The sequence below is a fragment of the Aulonocara stuartgranti genome (genome assembly GCF_965226115.1).
Source record: "Aulonocara stuartgranti genome assembly, chromosome: 7".
In the NCBI taxonomy this organism is placed as follows: Eukaryota; Metazoa; Chordata; class Actinopteri; order Cichliformes; family Cichlidae; genus Aulonocara; species Aulonocara stuartgranti.
Genome location: NC_138945.1, coordinates 11,028,158 through 11,044,214, shown reverse-complemented (window position 1 = coordinate 11,044,214; position 16,057 = coordinate 11,028,158). Strand labels below are relative to the sequence as shown.

General features: G+C 42.2%; 1 protein-coding gene across 2 annotated transcripts; it reads right to left on the bottom strand.

Annotated features, from left to right (window-relative positions):
* Positions 1-310: 310 nt before the first annotated feature.
* On the bottom strand, positions 311-14,503 carry csnk2a2b (casein kinase 2, alpha prime polypeptide b). Of its 2 annotated transcripts, XM_082538178.1 has the most exons (12): positions 13,479-14,502; positions 13,012-13,123; positions 10,671-10,772; positions 8,536-8,586; positions 8,357-8,416; positions 7,472-7,555; positions 4,461-4,571; positions 4,269-4,370; positions 3,598-3,698; positions 2,325-2,473; positions 2,141-2,224; positions 311-957 (listed from the first exon to the last, which is right to left on the bottom strand). In XM_082538178.1, the coding sequence occupies exons 1-11, from the start codon at positions 13,580-13,582 to the stop codon at positions 2,148-2,150; spliced, it is 1,053 nt and encodes a 350-aa protein (XP_082394304.1). In that variant the 5' UTR covers positions 13,583-14,502; the 3' UTR covers positions 311-957; positions 2,141-2,147. The 2 variants fall into 2 exon arrangements, with proteins under 2 accessions (XP_082394304.1, XP_082394305.1); XM_082538179.1 differs by lacking the exon at positions 8,536-8,586 and having other exon boundaries at positions 13,479-14,503.
* Positions 14,504-16,057: the final 1,554 nt, after the last annotated feature.

The following is a 16,057-nucleotide window of genomic DNA, read 5'->3' as shown; positions in this document are numbered from 1 at the left end:
ATTATTTGACATCAAAGAGGGCTTTGTATGACCCACAGTGCAAAATGAGTTCATCATCCCTAAAGTAACTTTAAAATACCTTAATATTGGCTTTTATCCATCAAAACTAAATGCACTACACAGTTTTTGCTCACATGTTGTTTTAATACCCAAATATCTTTGGTTAAAGGCCATCTTGTGTATTTTAGGTAAACTGGAACCCTTTAACTCAACCCATTTTCCTTTATTAACCAAAATATAAAATAATCATAATAAATGTCACGCCATATCAAAACAAATGAGCAGTAAAAATCACTCACAACGCGTGCAGTTCATCTAAATAAAAATCATTTAATTTTCATTAATATTAATATTATTATCATCGTCATCATCATCATCATTCTATCTAGAGAGAGTCCACCATGCCACTTTCAGATCTGGAGTAGTGCTAAGATGCCTGTCTGTCTGAAGGGGGAAGAGGGTGGGGAGGAAAAAACAGGAAGGAGACAGACGAGTTAGGGTCGGGGGCAGGACCTGTACAGGTTCACGCTCCTGTTCATTCTCCATGCTGATGCAAACAAAGAGGGGGGCGCTATAAAGGAGGGCTGGACAGAAAGAGGAGGAGGAGGGACTGAATTGTAGTTTGTCTTCACTGGCCAACATGAAACTGAGCTGTGAGGACAGAGACCAGCTGAGGGGGACAATGGGTGGAGGGGGTGGAGCAGCTTCAAGCTCACTGGTCAGGTCTGCTGGACAGGGAACCAGGACAAGCCAATCACAGACTGATACAGAGGAGGAGGGTTTATGTATACACGTCTGCATCTGTGTTTGTACATGTAGAGGTGTGCTTGCACTGATGTGTGTATCTGTGAGTGTGTAACTGGTCAGAGTTACTTTGATCCATTGTCACTGTACACTTGTCAAAGTCACTGTCACAACCGGGTACAAAGTTGAGGTAACAAACTTCTTTTTCCGCTTCTGTGAAGAGAGACAAAGAACGAGTGAGAGGAGTCGAATCAATTAAAGCAGCAACTCACGGACGTTTTGCTTCCAGGCTTCTTTAAAGCAGAAGACAGACATCATCAGGGAGTTATCGATGTATAACAAACATAAACACTGGTGTTGTGCTGATAATAAAGCCGTAACACGAGGATTTCATCGTTTGTAAAACCACACTGACAGCACGCTGCAGTTAGCTCATTCGTGACGGGCAGCTGTAGCGCCAATACCGGTCGCCTTCCACTTTCTGTTTCTGAGCAACAAGGAAATGAGGCACCTTCACGGAGCTTCACGATTGGCAGGCTTTATGAGGATGCCATTAGCTCACCGCATGCCAAATTAAATCACGATATGCTCATTATTGATAATCAACTTTGACTTTTCACACTTAAATTCAGTCTTGCAGACACCTGGATGAAACCTGACAATTAGGAGAATCTGAATTTTTGACTGAAACACTTTGTAAGACAATACCGATTCCTAATTAGTTACATATTTATCTGATTCTGAGGCCTACTACATGCCCTCAGGCCATCCTCCACCCCAAACGAGTTGCTTTAGTCCACCTTTTTCAGACACTGACATCACACAGAGCCAACCTGAGCCTTTCGCTCCTGGGGATTATCCTTGTGCAAACTCCTTGTTACCTCATTACTGAAGATTTTGGCCACGTTTAATGTGTGCATCCACCTTTTTCAGCTAATTTTGGATATGGCGGTAAAAGCACAGTGAGTTTATAAAGGGATTACTATTGCAAAAAAGTAATTAGATTACTGTTACTTTCCTGTAAGCACGTTGCGTTACTAAACTGTGATTTTGTTTGTCTCATGACAATGACACGACAACGACAGCGTGCAACGTCCATGGCAACAACGAACACGTGTGTAGATCAACAATGGATAATATGGAGTGTGGTAAACAGTACAACCATGCAGCGTTTAAAGCTCGGAAATACTAACAATACTTTGAGTTTGATTCCGTAATAAGTGACAACATTAACATCCGCTGTACACTCTGCGTGGGAAAAAACTTCTTTCTACAGCGAAAAATTAAACTTAAAATCTGAGCACACGTGAAAACTTCATCTGATTATTGTTTGGACTTCTGTGTGTGCTTTCAACTCCTCACGGATGAGCTCTGATGATGTTCTTTAAGCCGTTACCTGTGTTTCATCGCGCTGTAGTGTTGCCACTGGAAACCATGTTGCTGTCAGAATTCGACAAAGACTGCTCCTTCACTACAGGGTCTGCAGGAGCGAGGGGAAAGGGAACCATGTTTAAAAACCAGAATATCTCTGAGAATAATAGATTTCCTTTTGATTTAGTCATTAAACCCAAAAAACCTACAGAAGTAGGGGTGCTCCATGGCCTCTGTGGCGGTCAGTCTCTGTTGGTGATCGTATCGTAGCAGCTTGTCCAGCAGGTCCAGAGCTTCGGGGCTCACCAAGTGCTGATTCTCCGTCTGCACAAACTGTTCCCAGCGCTTCCTGCTCTGCCTGCAGGCAAATGACGACAAACATGTTTCCATTTTTGGAGGCATGCTTCTGACTTGGTTCAAATCATAAAGAATAGAAGTTTCTCTGTACATGTGGGAGATTCTTCTTCTACAACAGCACCTTTCACTTATGGAGTGCCTCAAGGGTGCATCCTGGGCCCACTTCTTTTTTCATTGTATATGTTGCCTCTAAGTTTGACCTTTAGAAAACATCATTTTTCTTTCCACTGCTTTGCTAATAACATCCAGGCATATATCCTCATTCAATTGACAAGCAGATGCATGGGAGCATCAGTTCAGCTTTCTTAGCAACATTAAGTTCTGTGTGATGATAAATTTCTTATATCTTAATGAAAGAAAGCCCGAGGTTATTTGCTTTGGTAAATTTCACCCCTCAATCAACTCTTCTGACACGCCGAGTCATTCGGCTCGTTACTGTCATGCTGCTGTAATAAAAAAACAAACAAACCTGGGCATGATTTTTGATAAGTTTTTTTTTTAAATGGATCAACAAATAAGGACTGCCTCTATAATTTACTTTTATCAAATCAGAGTCACTGCCAAAGTAAAACCTTATCTCTTGCAAAATGACCTGGAAAAGGTTATTGATATTTTCAATCACTTCCCACCTGCACTACTGTAATTCCCTTTGGTATCGAACAGTCATCTTTGGTTGCAGTTAGTCCAGAATGCGGAAGCTTGCCTCTCTACTGGTATTAAAAAGCACAAACATCTCTTAATTGGTTCCCTTTCCGTTTTTGAATTGATTTTAAGATTTTATTGCTTACTTTTAAAGCTTTGAACATCACATTCATATACCTGTAAGTACTCTGAGGTCACCTACCCAGTTGCTCTTAGCACCAGGTCTATGGAATAATCCATCTCTCCATATCCATACAGCTCAGATGGTACACACATTTAAATCTTTATTAACAAGACATTTATTCCTCTTGGCATTTGGATCAAGTGTAGCATCCTTATAGACAAATACATTTTATTTGTTTAATGTTTTGCTTTCATTTTATTTCCCTTGTTGTTTTATTTAATTTTATTGTCTTTTATGAGTTGATCGATTGTCTTTCTCTAGATTTTCATGTAATTTTTCTTGAGGCCGAGTGAACTTACTGTCCTAGGAGGTCCTTGAAGCGTGGGTCTAGCTCAATGTGGTATTTACGCAGGTAGCCGAAAAGCTCGTCTGTCCCCAGGACTTTGGCAATCCGCACCAGCTGGAAAAAACAACAGTGGAAGATCATACATGTCAGAGCAGACTTTTAACACCTTCCAAAACATTAAAAAATGTAACACACAAGCTTTAAGACAGTGGTTACCTCCATCTTTTAATATATAGTCTATGCTACCAAACTGTGGGAAACTCAGACCAATTACTGCATTTATTATGCCAAATTATGCTTCAGCAACAAACCCTGCCATTTATTGGTTTATAAGTTAGTGCCACATATGAAAACATCAGGACACTATCTCACTACATCGTCTATTAAACAGGTTACATTGTAGGCTCTACAAAGGTTCCCCACAGAAGTTAAGTTAGAATGAGCAACTGCACTGAAACCTTCTGGTAAAATGAGGACCCCTGGTGGTGAAAGGTTTAATTACATTTTACAAAAAGTAATTACAAAAAGTACCTTTAGCTGAGAAAAGGACACCACAAACAGCTGTGTGTTTGTGCCATGAGCCGAGGCAGACCCTCTGAGTTTTTTAACGCAAGTGTGCATGGAATCAGTTTTTAATGTTTACTCTTTTGTCTCATCTCGTATAAAAATTCGTGTGACAGGCACCTGATCGTAGTTGTCTTGTCCGTGGAAGAAGGGCTCTTTCTGAAAGATCATACTGGCCAGCATGCAGCCCAGGCTCCACATGTCTAGACTGTAATCATACATCTGGAACACACAATCATCAAACAGCACTGCAGATGAGGACAAAACAGACATCTCAATTATCTGCATGTGAGAAAACAGTGTGCGTGTTACCTGGTAGTCCACGAGGAGTTCAGGGCCTTTGAAGTATCGTGAGGCCACTCTGACGTTGTACTCCTGGGATGGGTGGTAAAACTCTGCCAAACCCCAATCTATAAGACGTAGCTAAAAAACACACACAGCAGAGACACATCCTGTTAATGCAATTTAAGGGTAAATTGGGTGAAGTCACATCTATATCAGCCTGCTGCCCCCTACTGGACATCTTACAGTCTGTTTTTCTTTTCTTGTAATAAAGATAAACCTGCAGTCTGAATTTCTTTCCACAGAGAACTTATTCTGCCCAGCATAGCCTCCACTGAGCTTCACTGTTCCCTGCAGAAACTCGTCCTTGAAGTGCCCTCCAGCTCACTGAACAAAATGTGGTCTGTTCAAACCAAATACTTCAAATTTTGACTCCCTGCTGCCATTTTTCTGCTCTCGAGCTTTGTGTGTGTAGCTGAGTTTGAGCACTTTGTTGCCAGTTCAGAGAAAAGGCTTTTTGGCTGCAAGTCCACACTCTGCTTGTTCCGAACATCTCCACGTTTCAAGGGGAAGTCGGCTTTTCGTCTGCTGCACGCAGATTTCTGCATTTCAGCTTCACATTGCTGCTCATTTCCTTGTGGCACCGCTGGAAATGCCTGTGTGCCTTTGAGACGTCTTACTGACAGAGGATGACATCCTTTGGATATTTTTGTTATGCTAACTGTTGGCAACATTTTTTGATGAATTTGATTTCTGTCACTTCTGCAGCAACCCATTTTTTCCCCCTTCTGTCATCAGATTTTATTCCCGCGACGCTGCTGTTTCTGAGTAAACTCAAGATCGCAGTTCGACCTACATAAGTTGCAACATTAAAAACCGAATTGTTTTCAATCAGGAAACAGGATCTGCTACTGCTTTCACACAAAGCACAAAAAAAACCATGATGTAAACAAATAAAACATGTAATTTCTTATCTGATATATAAATATTACTGGCTTTAAAATGAAAAATATCAAACTAGTCAATGATTCCTATTGTGAATACATTATTAGAAAGCGGGCTTTCTGGGGCATTAAATGTATTTAACTTCCCGGTGAAGGCTTGTTAATGCCAAATGTGTCAGAGTTAAATATGGCTTTGCTCTGAGCATACAGGACTTTTAATATTTTGATGACTTCATCAGTCTCGCTTTGGAGGAATTTTGGCCTTTTCTTCCGTTCAGTGTTGGTTCAATGCATTTGCAGGTATTTGTTTATGCATGGCTATCTTAAGGTGCTGACACAGCATTTTAATCAGGTTGAGGTCTGGACTTTGACTGGACCACTGCAGCACCTGGATTCGTTTCTTTTTCAGCAATCCTGCTGTGCTCGAGATCATTATTCTATTCCAATTTGGGCCAAATTGACAAATCGCTTCACATTTTTCTCTCCCACTGTCGCCAAAGTGCATATGCGGTATTTGTCCTGATATGCTTGCTGTCTTTGGTTTTCACCAAATGTGCTGCTGCATGTTGTGACCAAGCATTTTCACTTCGATCTCATCTGTTCACATTCAACTTTACAGACCTAAACCATGCTGCGATGTTCTTGTTTTATAGAGAACATCCTTTCCTACAGTGGCCCTGAGACGTCAAATATACCGCGACTTAAGAAACCACCAGAAAATAGACAAACACTGCGAAAGCACACGAAACACAACAAAAGTTGAATTTAGCACAACAGAAAGTGTTTCTCGGGACACAATAACTTGACGGTCCAGCGGCAGAAGTGACAGAAACAAAAAGACTCAAAGCAGAAGGTTCAACCGTGCTGTGAATGAGAATAGATGCTAACCCTAACCCTTTGAATCACATATTCATATAATACTGTACATACATGTTTGCCATTAGCTGTTTACTGTTAGCATGCCACTTCCGCCACTGTTCTGTAACGTTATTTGGTCCCCAGAGGTTTGTGAGCTTTTACAATTTTTCTATTTGCTGGTGTCTTCTTATGTTGCAGTCTGTTTGACCTCTCAGGGCCACCGTACTCTCTCCTGGTAACACTTCCAAACAAGCCACACCTGATTCAATGTTTGTCTAATTGCGCTGTCATGAACTTTAACCTTTAATATGCTGACTGAGGCCTGTAGACTGAGATGTAGCCTGTGGGTTGCAGGTGCATTCATACACCCGAATGCTCCAGACCAGCACACTGCAAAAAATGTCTGTTTTAATAGAAGCGCTCCTATTTGCTGATGACCACTCAGGTGCATTCTGTTACTTATCCTCATAATTCATATAGAATTATTTATCCTGCTGCTTTTAAACAATTATTTCCCCTGTGGGATCAAAGTATCTATCTTCATGTATTTAAAATAATCTATAACCAGTGTGGCAGCGAGCTGCCTAACCTTAAGTCACTAAAGCTGTGAGCAGTTAAAGCAGACCAGTTTTTGATTTGTTGTGGTGTTTGTGCTGTGCTGATTAGTGGATTTCCTTTCTGTTAGTGTTGCTCACTCCTCACGCTGGAAGTGGAAGAGAGACGAGAGAGACGGAGTGCCTTTCTCGGCACTCGGGAGCAAGCGACTCTCGACAGAAAATAGATCCATAGTCCTTCACATACACGTAGGACTACATGCTGTCAGAAGTAACCGAGAGAGTTGGAAAGGTCTTGTTTTTTTTAAGTAACATCATAACCTATAAAAAGTGACCTGAGGCATCTGCAGACTGATGATCATAAACGCTTTAATTATCTGATTCTAATAGCTAATGAAAATGCACCAACAGTGTGCAGTGAGCCTGACATTTACGTAGATGGAAATTACATCTGTGTTTATTTTAAGGTTCTCATGCCTAATGCACTCGCGCAGGGACGCTGCGTATTTGAAAGCCCACGCTAATGCAATAACAACTGCTTTTCAAAATGGGAAAAAAAAGAAAAAAAAAAAGAGAGATAACAAAAGATGGGAATGAAAAGCCGTGGTGAAAATAACCAGTGAGGGAGGGTGAGTGTGGGGGTGTGAGGGGAGAACAAAATAAGACTACACAGAGCACTGCCTACCTTTCTCAACTGGTGGTCGATCATCACATTGTGAGGTTTGACATCACGATGCATGATTCCCATACTGTGACAGTAGTCCAGAGCCTGACACACACACACATACACACCAACATAAAAAGGTATTAAAGTGCTTCTTTTTTTGGTAAACAGAACAGATTTTCAAGATAGCATTTCTAAACTCACTAGTTTTCTTTAGACAGCATTAATTATTTCTATAACAGAAATATTATAGACAATATTATTAGCCCCCTGAAAAACAGACCTTTTCATTAAGCCATAACAAAACACACTGCTGCGAAATGACGTCCTTTAAATTGGTAATACTCAAAGCTTGTAAAATTAGGTTAATCATCAAATTTGTAAACAGTTTAAAACTTTAATGACCTAAAGAAAGTTTATATATACTGCAGAGAGACACTGCTTATATTTGGAGGAAAAGCACCGTCCCCACAGCGGAGGTTGGCGAGTTTGGAACCGGGAATCTCGTCGAGGTGGAAGTAATCAAGAAAAGGAAGAAGGATCTGTGAAGATTTTCAAAGAAAACCTCAAGCAGTCAGGAGTGAAACTGGGTCTGGGTCATCGCTTTGTCTTCCTACACAACAGCAACCCAAAACATATGTAGCTCCTGATGAAAAACGAATTCTAGAAGACCAAAGTGACCGTTACTGACTGGCCTGCACAAAGTCCTGACTTGAAATCTGCGGGGTGAACTGAAGCCCAAGGGCCGTGCCAGAATACCATCAGAACTGGTCAGGAGACGAGGGGGCTAACAATACTGACACTGGTAGTTTTTGGTTTTTGTGAAATTATTTTGTTTCTGTAAAGTAGAATAATGTAAGCATCCAAAACAAAACTACGATGTTTGCTAAAGCTGAGATGTCTCACCTTCAGTAGTTCATACATATAGAAACGGATATCGTAATCTGTCAACTTCTGGTACAACTCCTGCAGGGGGAGAAAAATAACACAAATAAGCACTGAGGTTTGCTGCTCTTTCAGCCTTACTGATTGCAGCTATGAGAGACTTGGCACCGAGCAATGAAGGAAAGAGGCGAGGATTGTACCTTGAAGTCTGTGTTATTGATGCATTCAAAGACGAGTGCTGGCGTTCTGGACTATACAGCCACCACAGAGAGCATGAGAAGGGTGTGGAGAGAAATCAGGAGGAAAAACAAACAATTAACACCACAGAGAGAGAAATATATAAATCAGGAATACGCTTATTTCTGATTCAATCACCTGATAAACCAGTGATTTGGCAGCCCCCACCATGTGATTTCAACCCAAACGGGACGAACGATACAACCATTTGAATCATCCCTGATACTCAGCCGTGCACTCAAAAAGCTGTGCATACAATGATCATTTTCTAACCCAATGAAGTTCACAGGAACAAACAGACAAAGGACCCCGCAGGGTTCCCACCGCTGCACTGGAACAAGGCCTCCTGGCTTAGTCAGAGCATTTCCACTGCCTAAAAATATCCTTCCTTCCTGGTCGGTTGATGTGTCCCAGCTCAGAAAATTGTAAAACGGAGATATCCAGCCTGGTCGTCGCGGTGGATTTCAGATTGAAAACACAGAATATAGAAACAAATAAGTGGTCAAATGATAAAACTCCTGTAACTTCTGTTGACTACAAAACAAAAATTAAAACGCCACAAATTTTAGGTCCGATGGGAAGCTGAGAGCCAAAACAATCACACGGTAATTACAGCAAAACTGGAATTATAAGATTACTTTGTTTCTCGTGCCGACACAGAGTCTATCATTTGCTAAAGACAACGATGTCGTAAGGGGCTTCCTGCAGTATTTGTCATGCGAACAAACAAATGCTCAGGTGAGCACACAATGGCACAATAAACCAGCGATCCAGGTGCTAAAAAGAAAAGTTGCAGTTCCTCAAATGGCCACTTGAGGCAAAAACAAAAGAGAAGCAATGATTTCACACAGCTGGCCGTGTTAAAATATCCAACTTTACAGCAGCAGGCAAACAAGCTTGCTATGACGATGGCCCTTTATGATGACTGCATGGAGGTTATTTAATTATTTTGTTTTATAACTCATAAGTTTTCATTAGACTGATGTACAGAATTTAGCATGATAGAGTTCCAGCTGAAGTGTAACTTCCCAGTTTTCAACTGCAATGCCCCTGAAGTAGGATTTCGAGTCAGAGCAGCGCATTTGTGACTCGCTAAATGAGCCGTACGCAGAGCATTGATCAGGCACTATCCGTGAATGTGCTGCAGCACCTTTTTAAGCACAAAAAGAGCCCCGTGTTGTATTTCTACTGACGCACAAAGAGCTCGACCTCACTAAGGAGCAAAGCAAATCATGTTTTCCTTGATTTTCCAACTTCACTACTGGAATACAGTTTGAGAGTAAAGTCACTCCCAGCTCAACCATCCGTCTTCAGAGGCAAATGAAACGCCACAACAGCCTCGCTTTAGATCATTTTCGTCACCAAACTGAACGTCTTCACCTCGTCAGTGGTGCTAGTGCACTTATGAGGCGAAGCAAATCATCCTTTACATGCATTTCTGTGTGATGCAACCAGAAAACCTACAGTTGCATATTTCTAACCACAGCAGCTAGCATTTGCTTCCTTCTGGCTCAACGCCACCCCAAAAGAAAACAAAACAAGAGGGAACTGGCTGTAATAATAATAAAACAACAGTGTGAATACCTATGGAGCTGAAACATACTACAAAATCTTTTTGTACCATTAGGTTCACACTTCTCCACTCACCGACAGTCAGCAAATGCAATTCACCAAGAAGTGCAGCAATTTTCCAAACATACAATGGGAAGAACAACATGGCTGCCTTGGAAGTATTCAAGGTAAACACTGCAGCCTCTAAACTGACACCAACTTGTAGCTTAAAAGAAATGGTTCCAGTCAACCCGGTTTACTCATTTTAATCTGGGGGAAAGTAACAGTGAGAATGGCGCATCCCTTATTTGGCTGACATTAAATCAAAGACCTAATATAAATGTAATTATTCACAATGCTGTGAGCTTGGGACAGTTTGTTTTCTTGAGAGAATGACGGGGAAACAAAGAAGGCAGAAAGACGGAGCTTTAATCTAGTAGCTGCATCTCTGGCTGACATTGTGGCTGCTCATACTCTAGCCCTAGTTTTACATCTCGATTCATTTTGACACTTCATAAAAACATAAACATGCTATTAGCAAGCCTACCACTGGGTCTTTCACTGTGTCCACCAGACGGATGATATTGGTCCCTCCTCGCAAGTTCTCCAGGATTTTGATCTCTCGCTTGATCTTCTTCTTCTTGACAGGCTAAAACAAGCATGAAAAACAAAACAGCCAGATTTAATAAAAAGATTTAACAGAGCAGTCTCAGAATAAATGAAAAACAGCAGAGGAAAAGATGTCAAATCTGAAAGGTTTGCTGCCCTGCTGCTTCTTCTCACTCCCGCCTCATATCTGCTGACTCTGCTTGCACTGTCGCTGCTGCTGCATTCTTCAGCATCTCTTAGCTTCACTCAGTCTGAGGTTTCCATTTAAGTGACTGTCAGCTAATCCTCATCTGTCACAGGCATCACTCAATTTTTTTTAGTGGTTAGACCTCTTGCACTTAGTCATATAGTTGTTTAGTAACCATGTTAAATAGTGACTACTAACTGTGACAAGACAAAAATGAATCAAACGCAGGGTCTACAGCTAAAAATCTAGATATTTATGCTGTGATCCGAGCAGAAAAAGAAGACTCTACTGGCTGTTTTTAAGAAGGGCTCAAATGACTTGGATATGTGAATGTTGTGTACTCAATTAGCTTAATCCACCAGTAGTGAGGCAGCAGTAATAGAGCCAGTCAATCCAAGCCGGTTGTAGTGTTCGCACCACCTACGTCTTACAAATGGAGCTTTGTGTCAGCACCTAATTTAAGGAGTTTGGTTATTTCCCATATTTGCCTTTATTATTAGTTATATTTATTACTGATGTGATGCAAATGTTTGGCAGTTCTCTGCAGCACAGTAACCACACGTCATCATCCTGCTGGAACCAACTTCGTTAATCTTCATCTGGGATTTTCCAAAAGCAGCAGGGGGCTTTGCTCGCTGGCTTAACTGCAGGGCTGCAATTAGCTCCAGATCAGCAGTGATTGAGTGACCCAGAGCTGCCATCACTGGCCCGCTAGCTGTTTAGGCGATCGGGCAGAGCGGCCCAAGTTTGTTTGTTTTTTTCCATCTGGCAAAATGTTTGTCAGGAAAAAACTTTGGACTCTGATGTTGGAGTTTTTTTAATCACTAATTCAACAAACATGTAATCTAAACTTGACAAATGCAGAAAAACTGGAAAGCTAAGGTGCATCTATTTTCAGCTTACACGGTCTCAGCGCATTAGCAGGGTTTAAGACAAAAAATAATCCTTTCACGCTGCCAGAATTTTAAGAATTATGTCTTTGGGTTCATTTAAGCAGCTGGGATGAGAGTCAGCAACACCACGACTGAGGCCAGGTTTCTCTACTGCAAAATGATGGGGGAAGAGTTCCCCCCCCCCCAAGCGTGGTAGGTGCCTTCCTTTGGTGGTTTTCAGGGCACGCACAACTGACCTAAAACTCGCTGGAGAAACTAGACATCTCATCTGGTCTGGGAGCGCCTCAAGATCTTCCAGGAGGAGGTGGAAAATGTACTCAGGCAAAGGGATGTTTGGAATAACCTGCCTAGCCTAGCAAAAGACTAATTATTCAGGAAATACTCAAGACTAAAAAAAACTATGTCTTCATTATTCATTAATTTAACAATTATGTATGCAGTCATACATCATCAGCTGGTCAAACTCTGCTTTGAGGTTTTCTTAAAATTCACAGTAATTGAAGCAGAAATCTCCACGGCCAAAAACTGCAGTTCCTTAAATGGCCACTTGAGGCCTGTTCCAGAAGTAAATCGATCCCAAAAGGCTTCCATGTTAAATTACCAAACTTTACAGCAAAAATAAGGATGTTTGCTTTGTGCTACAGGAGACTGTTTTGTTCTCAAGAGCTAAAATCCATTTTCATAACAACTATATAGGGGTGAAATGCACCTCAATGCAAAGAGCTGTAGCCAACAGCTCTCTCACCCTCATTTGTGCTGTTGGTTTAGGAGCATTTTAATGGAATGCTCTGATATGGATTTAAATGTGCTATAACAAGTTTATCCCTGAGTTTTGTTGAAATTGTAGTATTTAAGTACTAAAAGCTACTTTTAGCTACTCCCATATTCACAAGGGCTCACTACAGCAGGTAGATCCACATATCTGACTTAATGCAATGCCCGAGAGATTTTTATTTCCTGTTGGGATCGAACTCAGGATCTTTAGCATAGACAAATGCATACACAATTACACAGAATTCTCCCACCTTTTATATACAGTCTGTGTATTTATCTAATAGCTTTTCACAACTGGTGGTATGGTAAGTATAAGGCTCTATTGCAGATATATTTGGCAATAAAATATTATTAAATAATAGTTATTCTTTAAAATGTAATAAAAATGCCCATGATGACAGTGCTGTCCCAATCAATCTGCTCACCTTCAGGATTTTGACCACCACCTTCTCATTGTTGGTGATGTTGATAGCCTCGAACACTTCGCTGTACTTCCCTCTGCCCAGCTTTCGAACCAGCTGGTAGTCCTCCTGGTTGCTATAGGGACAGCCAGAAAAACAGGAATATGAGGAGAGAGGAATTTTTTTCCAGATACATACAATTAAGCCAGTCTATAAGCTGATTCTAAATGTTCTACCCGCTGACTTCTGGTTCTGATACCAAGCCAAAATGTTATACAAGTCAGGCTGGATAGGTGAAAGAGATGGAGGTAAGGAGGAGGAAAGTGTCAAACAGTGAAGAACAGCAGGCTTGAAGGTCGGGAGACATGGTGTCATCACACCCTCACAGCTAAATGTATAATAATAGACGCCCATCTGCCATATTTCCCCTCCACAGAAATCCCTTATCATACGATTATCATGCACGCTGCAGTAATCAGAAATGTCCTCACTTCCAGTTGGGTACGTGGGCCTCGTAGTCCCAGTACTCGCGGGTCTTCAGCGTGTTGACGTCTGCGTACACACGGGCTTTGCTACCGGCCACCGGACCCGGCATGGCGAGACCCGTGGCTCGGGTGCCGTGGGGCGCCTGTCACGGAGATCTGCTGGGATGTGGATGGCAGACTAAAATGGGGGGGGTGGGGTGGCGGGGTTGTATGAATGGGGATAACGTGTGTGGGTGTAAAGCGGAGCTGGCCAGCCAGCTATCGTGCAGAGATAAGCAACCAGAGTCAGAAAAGTGGAGGCAGGAATGATGAGAAAACCAGGGATGTCCGCCGGGAAAAGCCGCAGTCACTGCCCGCCGAGCAGCACTCCTTGGTGGGGTTAACAGAAGCAGCAGAGACGGGGAGGGGGTGGTGGATCTTGGAGTGATTAGCAGCTGAGGTTACACACAGGGACGGGGAAGCATCGGGGCACTGAGGTAGAGAAGAACCGAACCCCTGAAAGGCCACAGAGGGGGCTGGAAAGGAAGTCGGTGGTCTAAAAATTACGGGTCTAAACTCCGAGGCTAACGTTGCTCTTTGCGGGCCCCAAATCCGAGGAGAAACAGGCGGCCTTCCTGCGCTGGTCCGGGAATGAGGGGTGCCCACCGTGGGCCGGTGTTCGCTATCAACCGAAAACCGATGTGATGGATCGACAGCGGGGATCGATCTCGGGGAGAGGAGGGGGTGGAGTAGCGGAGAGATCGATGATGTTAGCTAACGGTAGCCTGCGATGCTACTTGAGCGCGAGGATGTCGCACCGACGGGGAGCGCTCGGCGCCGTGCACCACCATCGGCGGAGACAGCGTCATGTGCGATCGGCTGTGCGGGGTAAGCAGCGTCTCGGAGGCCCGGTGCCACACGCTCACGGAGACCCCACGATTCAAGGGGATTCTTCTGCACCTGCGGACCTCCCCTAGTCGAGAGCGCAGGGAAGGGAAGCGGATTGCGATTGAAGAGGCGCAAGAGAGCCGCCCGGATGTGAAAGCCGCTGGCTGCCGGGGTGAAAATGAGGAACGAGACCTTCCAGTGGATAGCCGGGCCACAGCGCCCCCTGGTGAAAAGGATGTGACGGATTTCTCAACTATTTAAAAACGGAGTGCAAAAGTAAGTAAAACAAAAACAAAAACAAAGCTGGCTCCGGTATGTAACAGGTGTCGTCTCGTCTGTTTGTAAGCAAGGTGCAAAAACTACCTCTCTAAGGCAGAACTCGTTAGATTTTAGTTGCTCCTGTCACTTTCCTAAAACTAGATATGCTCTCGAGCGCACTTGGAAAGATTGTAAAATCTTCACACTTTCACCCAGCAAAGCGCAACCTTGCTCAATTAGAATGTTCTCCAAAATGTGAAAACATTCTAGAGGAAAACCTTTAGGAAGCTTTTCCTGGAGGTTCCCTTAAGTTTGTTTGTTTTTGTTTTGTTTTTTTAAATAACCTTTAGGGAAACATCTGGGAACATTCTTGAAGGTCCCCTGGAGGTTCTACAAAAGCAACCTTCAGTTTTCAGATTGCCACCCTTGCTGTTCACTCTGTTTTAACGAAATTTGTCTCATATGAATTGGAGTTGTCTCAAGTATGAAATACAATTCATTGTTTCTATTTTACCTTTTGAGTTCAACTCTGGCCTTAAATTTGAACTTGGTAGCATGGAGTTTCTTAAAGAATATACATATCTCACTATAGTATTTTGTAATAGTTCTACAATAATATTCTCCATTTTTTGTTAATTAATGAGTAATAATAACAACAACCCTGCTATGCTTTCTGTGTTTCTTTCATGTAAGAAAGAAACAGATTAGAACATGATTGAAAAAAAAATCAGCTATTTCAAACGTAATATTAAATAGTATTTTACATCTGAAGCCGAAAACGTCTGGTAAATTTCATATATTTTCATGGATGAATTCAATATTCATGAGACATATCAAGGCTTCTTTTGTTTTAATTTTAATTATTATTGATTGACAATCAGAAATTCAGTATTAATCAAAAAAAGGATTCCTGATAGAGAAATGTTCCAATTCTAAAGCGTGGTCACTTAGTACTTGGTTGGGGTTCCTTTACCATGAATTATTGCATCAGTGCAGTGTGGCATGGAGGCAATCTCTGCTGAGGTGTTACAGGTTACTTTGATATGAGCCTTCAGCTCATCTGTGTTTTTGGGTTGGGTGTTTCTCATTTTCTTCTGGACAATACTTCACGGAGTTTCTGTGGCGTTCAGGTGATGGTAAACTGGCTGGTCAATCAAGCACAGTAATAACATGGTCACCAAACTATTTGGTAGCAGTTTTGGCATTATGAGTAGAAGCTGAAAGGAAATTGCTGTCTCCATAAAGCTCTTAAGAAGATTTTACTGAATTTCTCTAAAAAGTCCTGGTAGACACTCTATTGACTTTGGAGTTGATCAACCACCAACAACACCACACTGCACCACAAATGATCACACAGTGCAGGACATTCACATGGGACTTCACTACCGCTCTGTTCCTTCATCTAAGAGGAGGTCCACATCCAGATGTTGTTCTCCCTGGCCCAGGTAAGACGCCTCTGA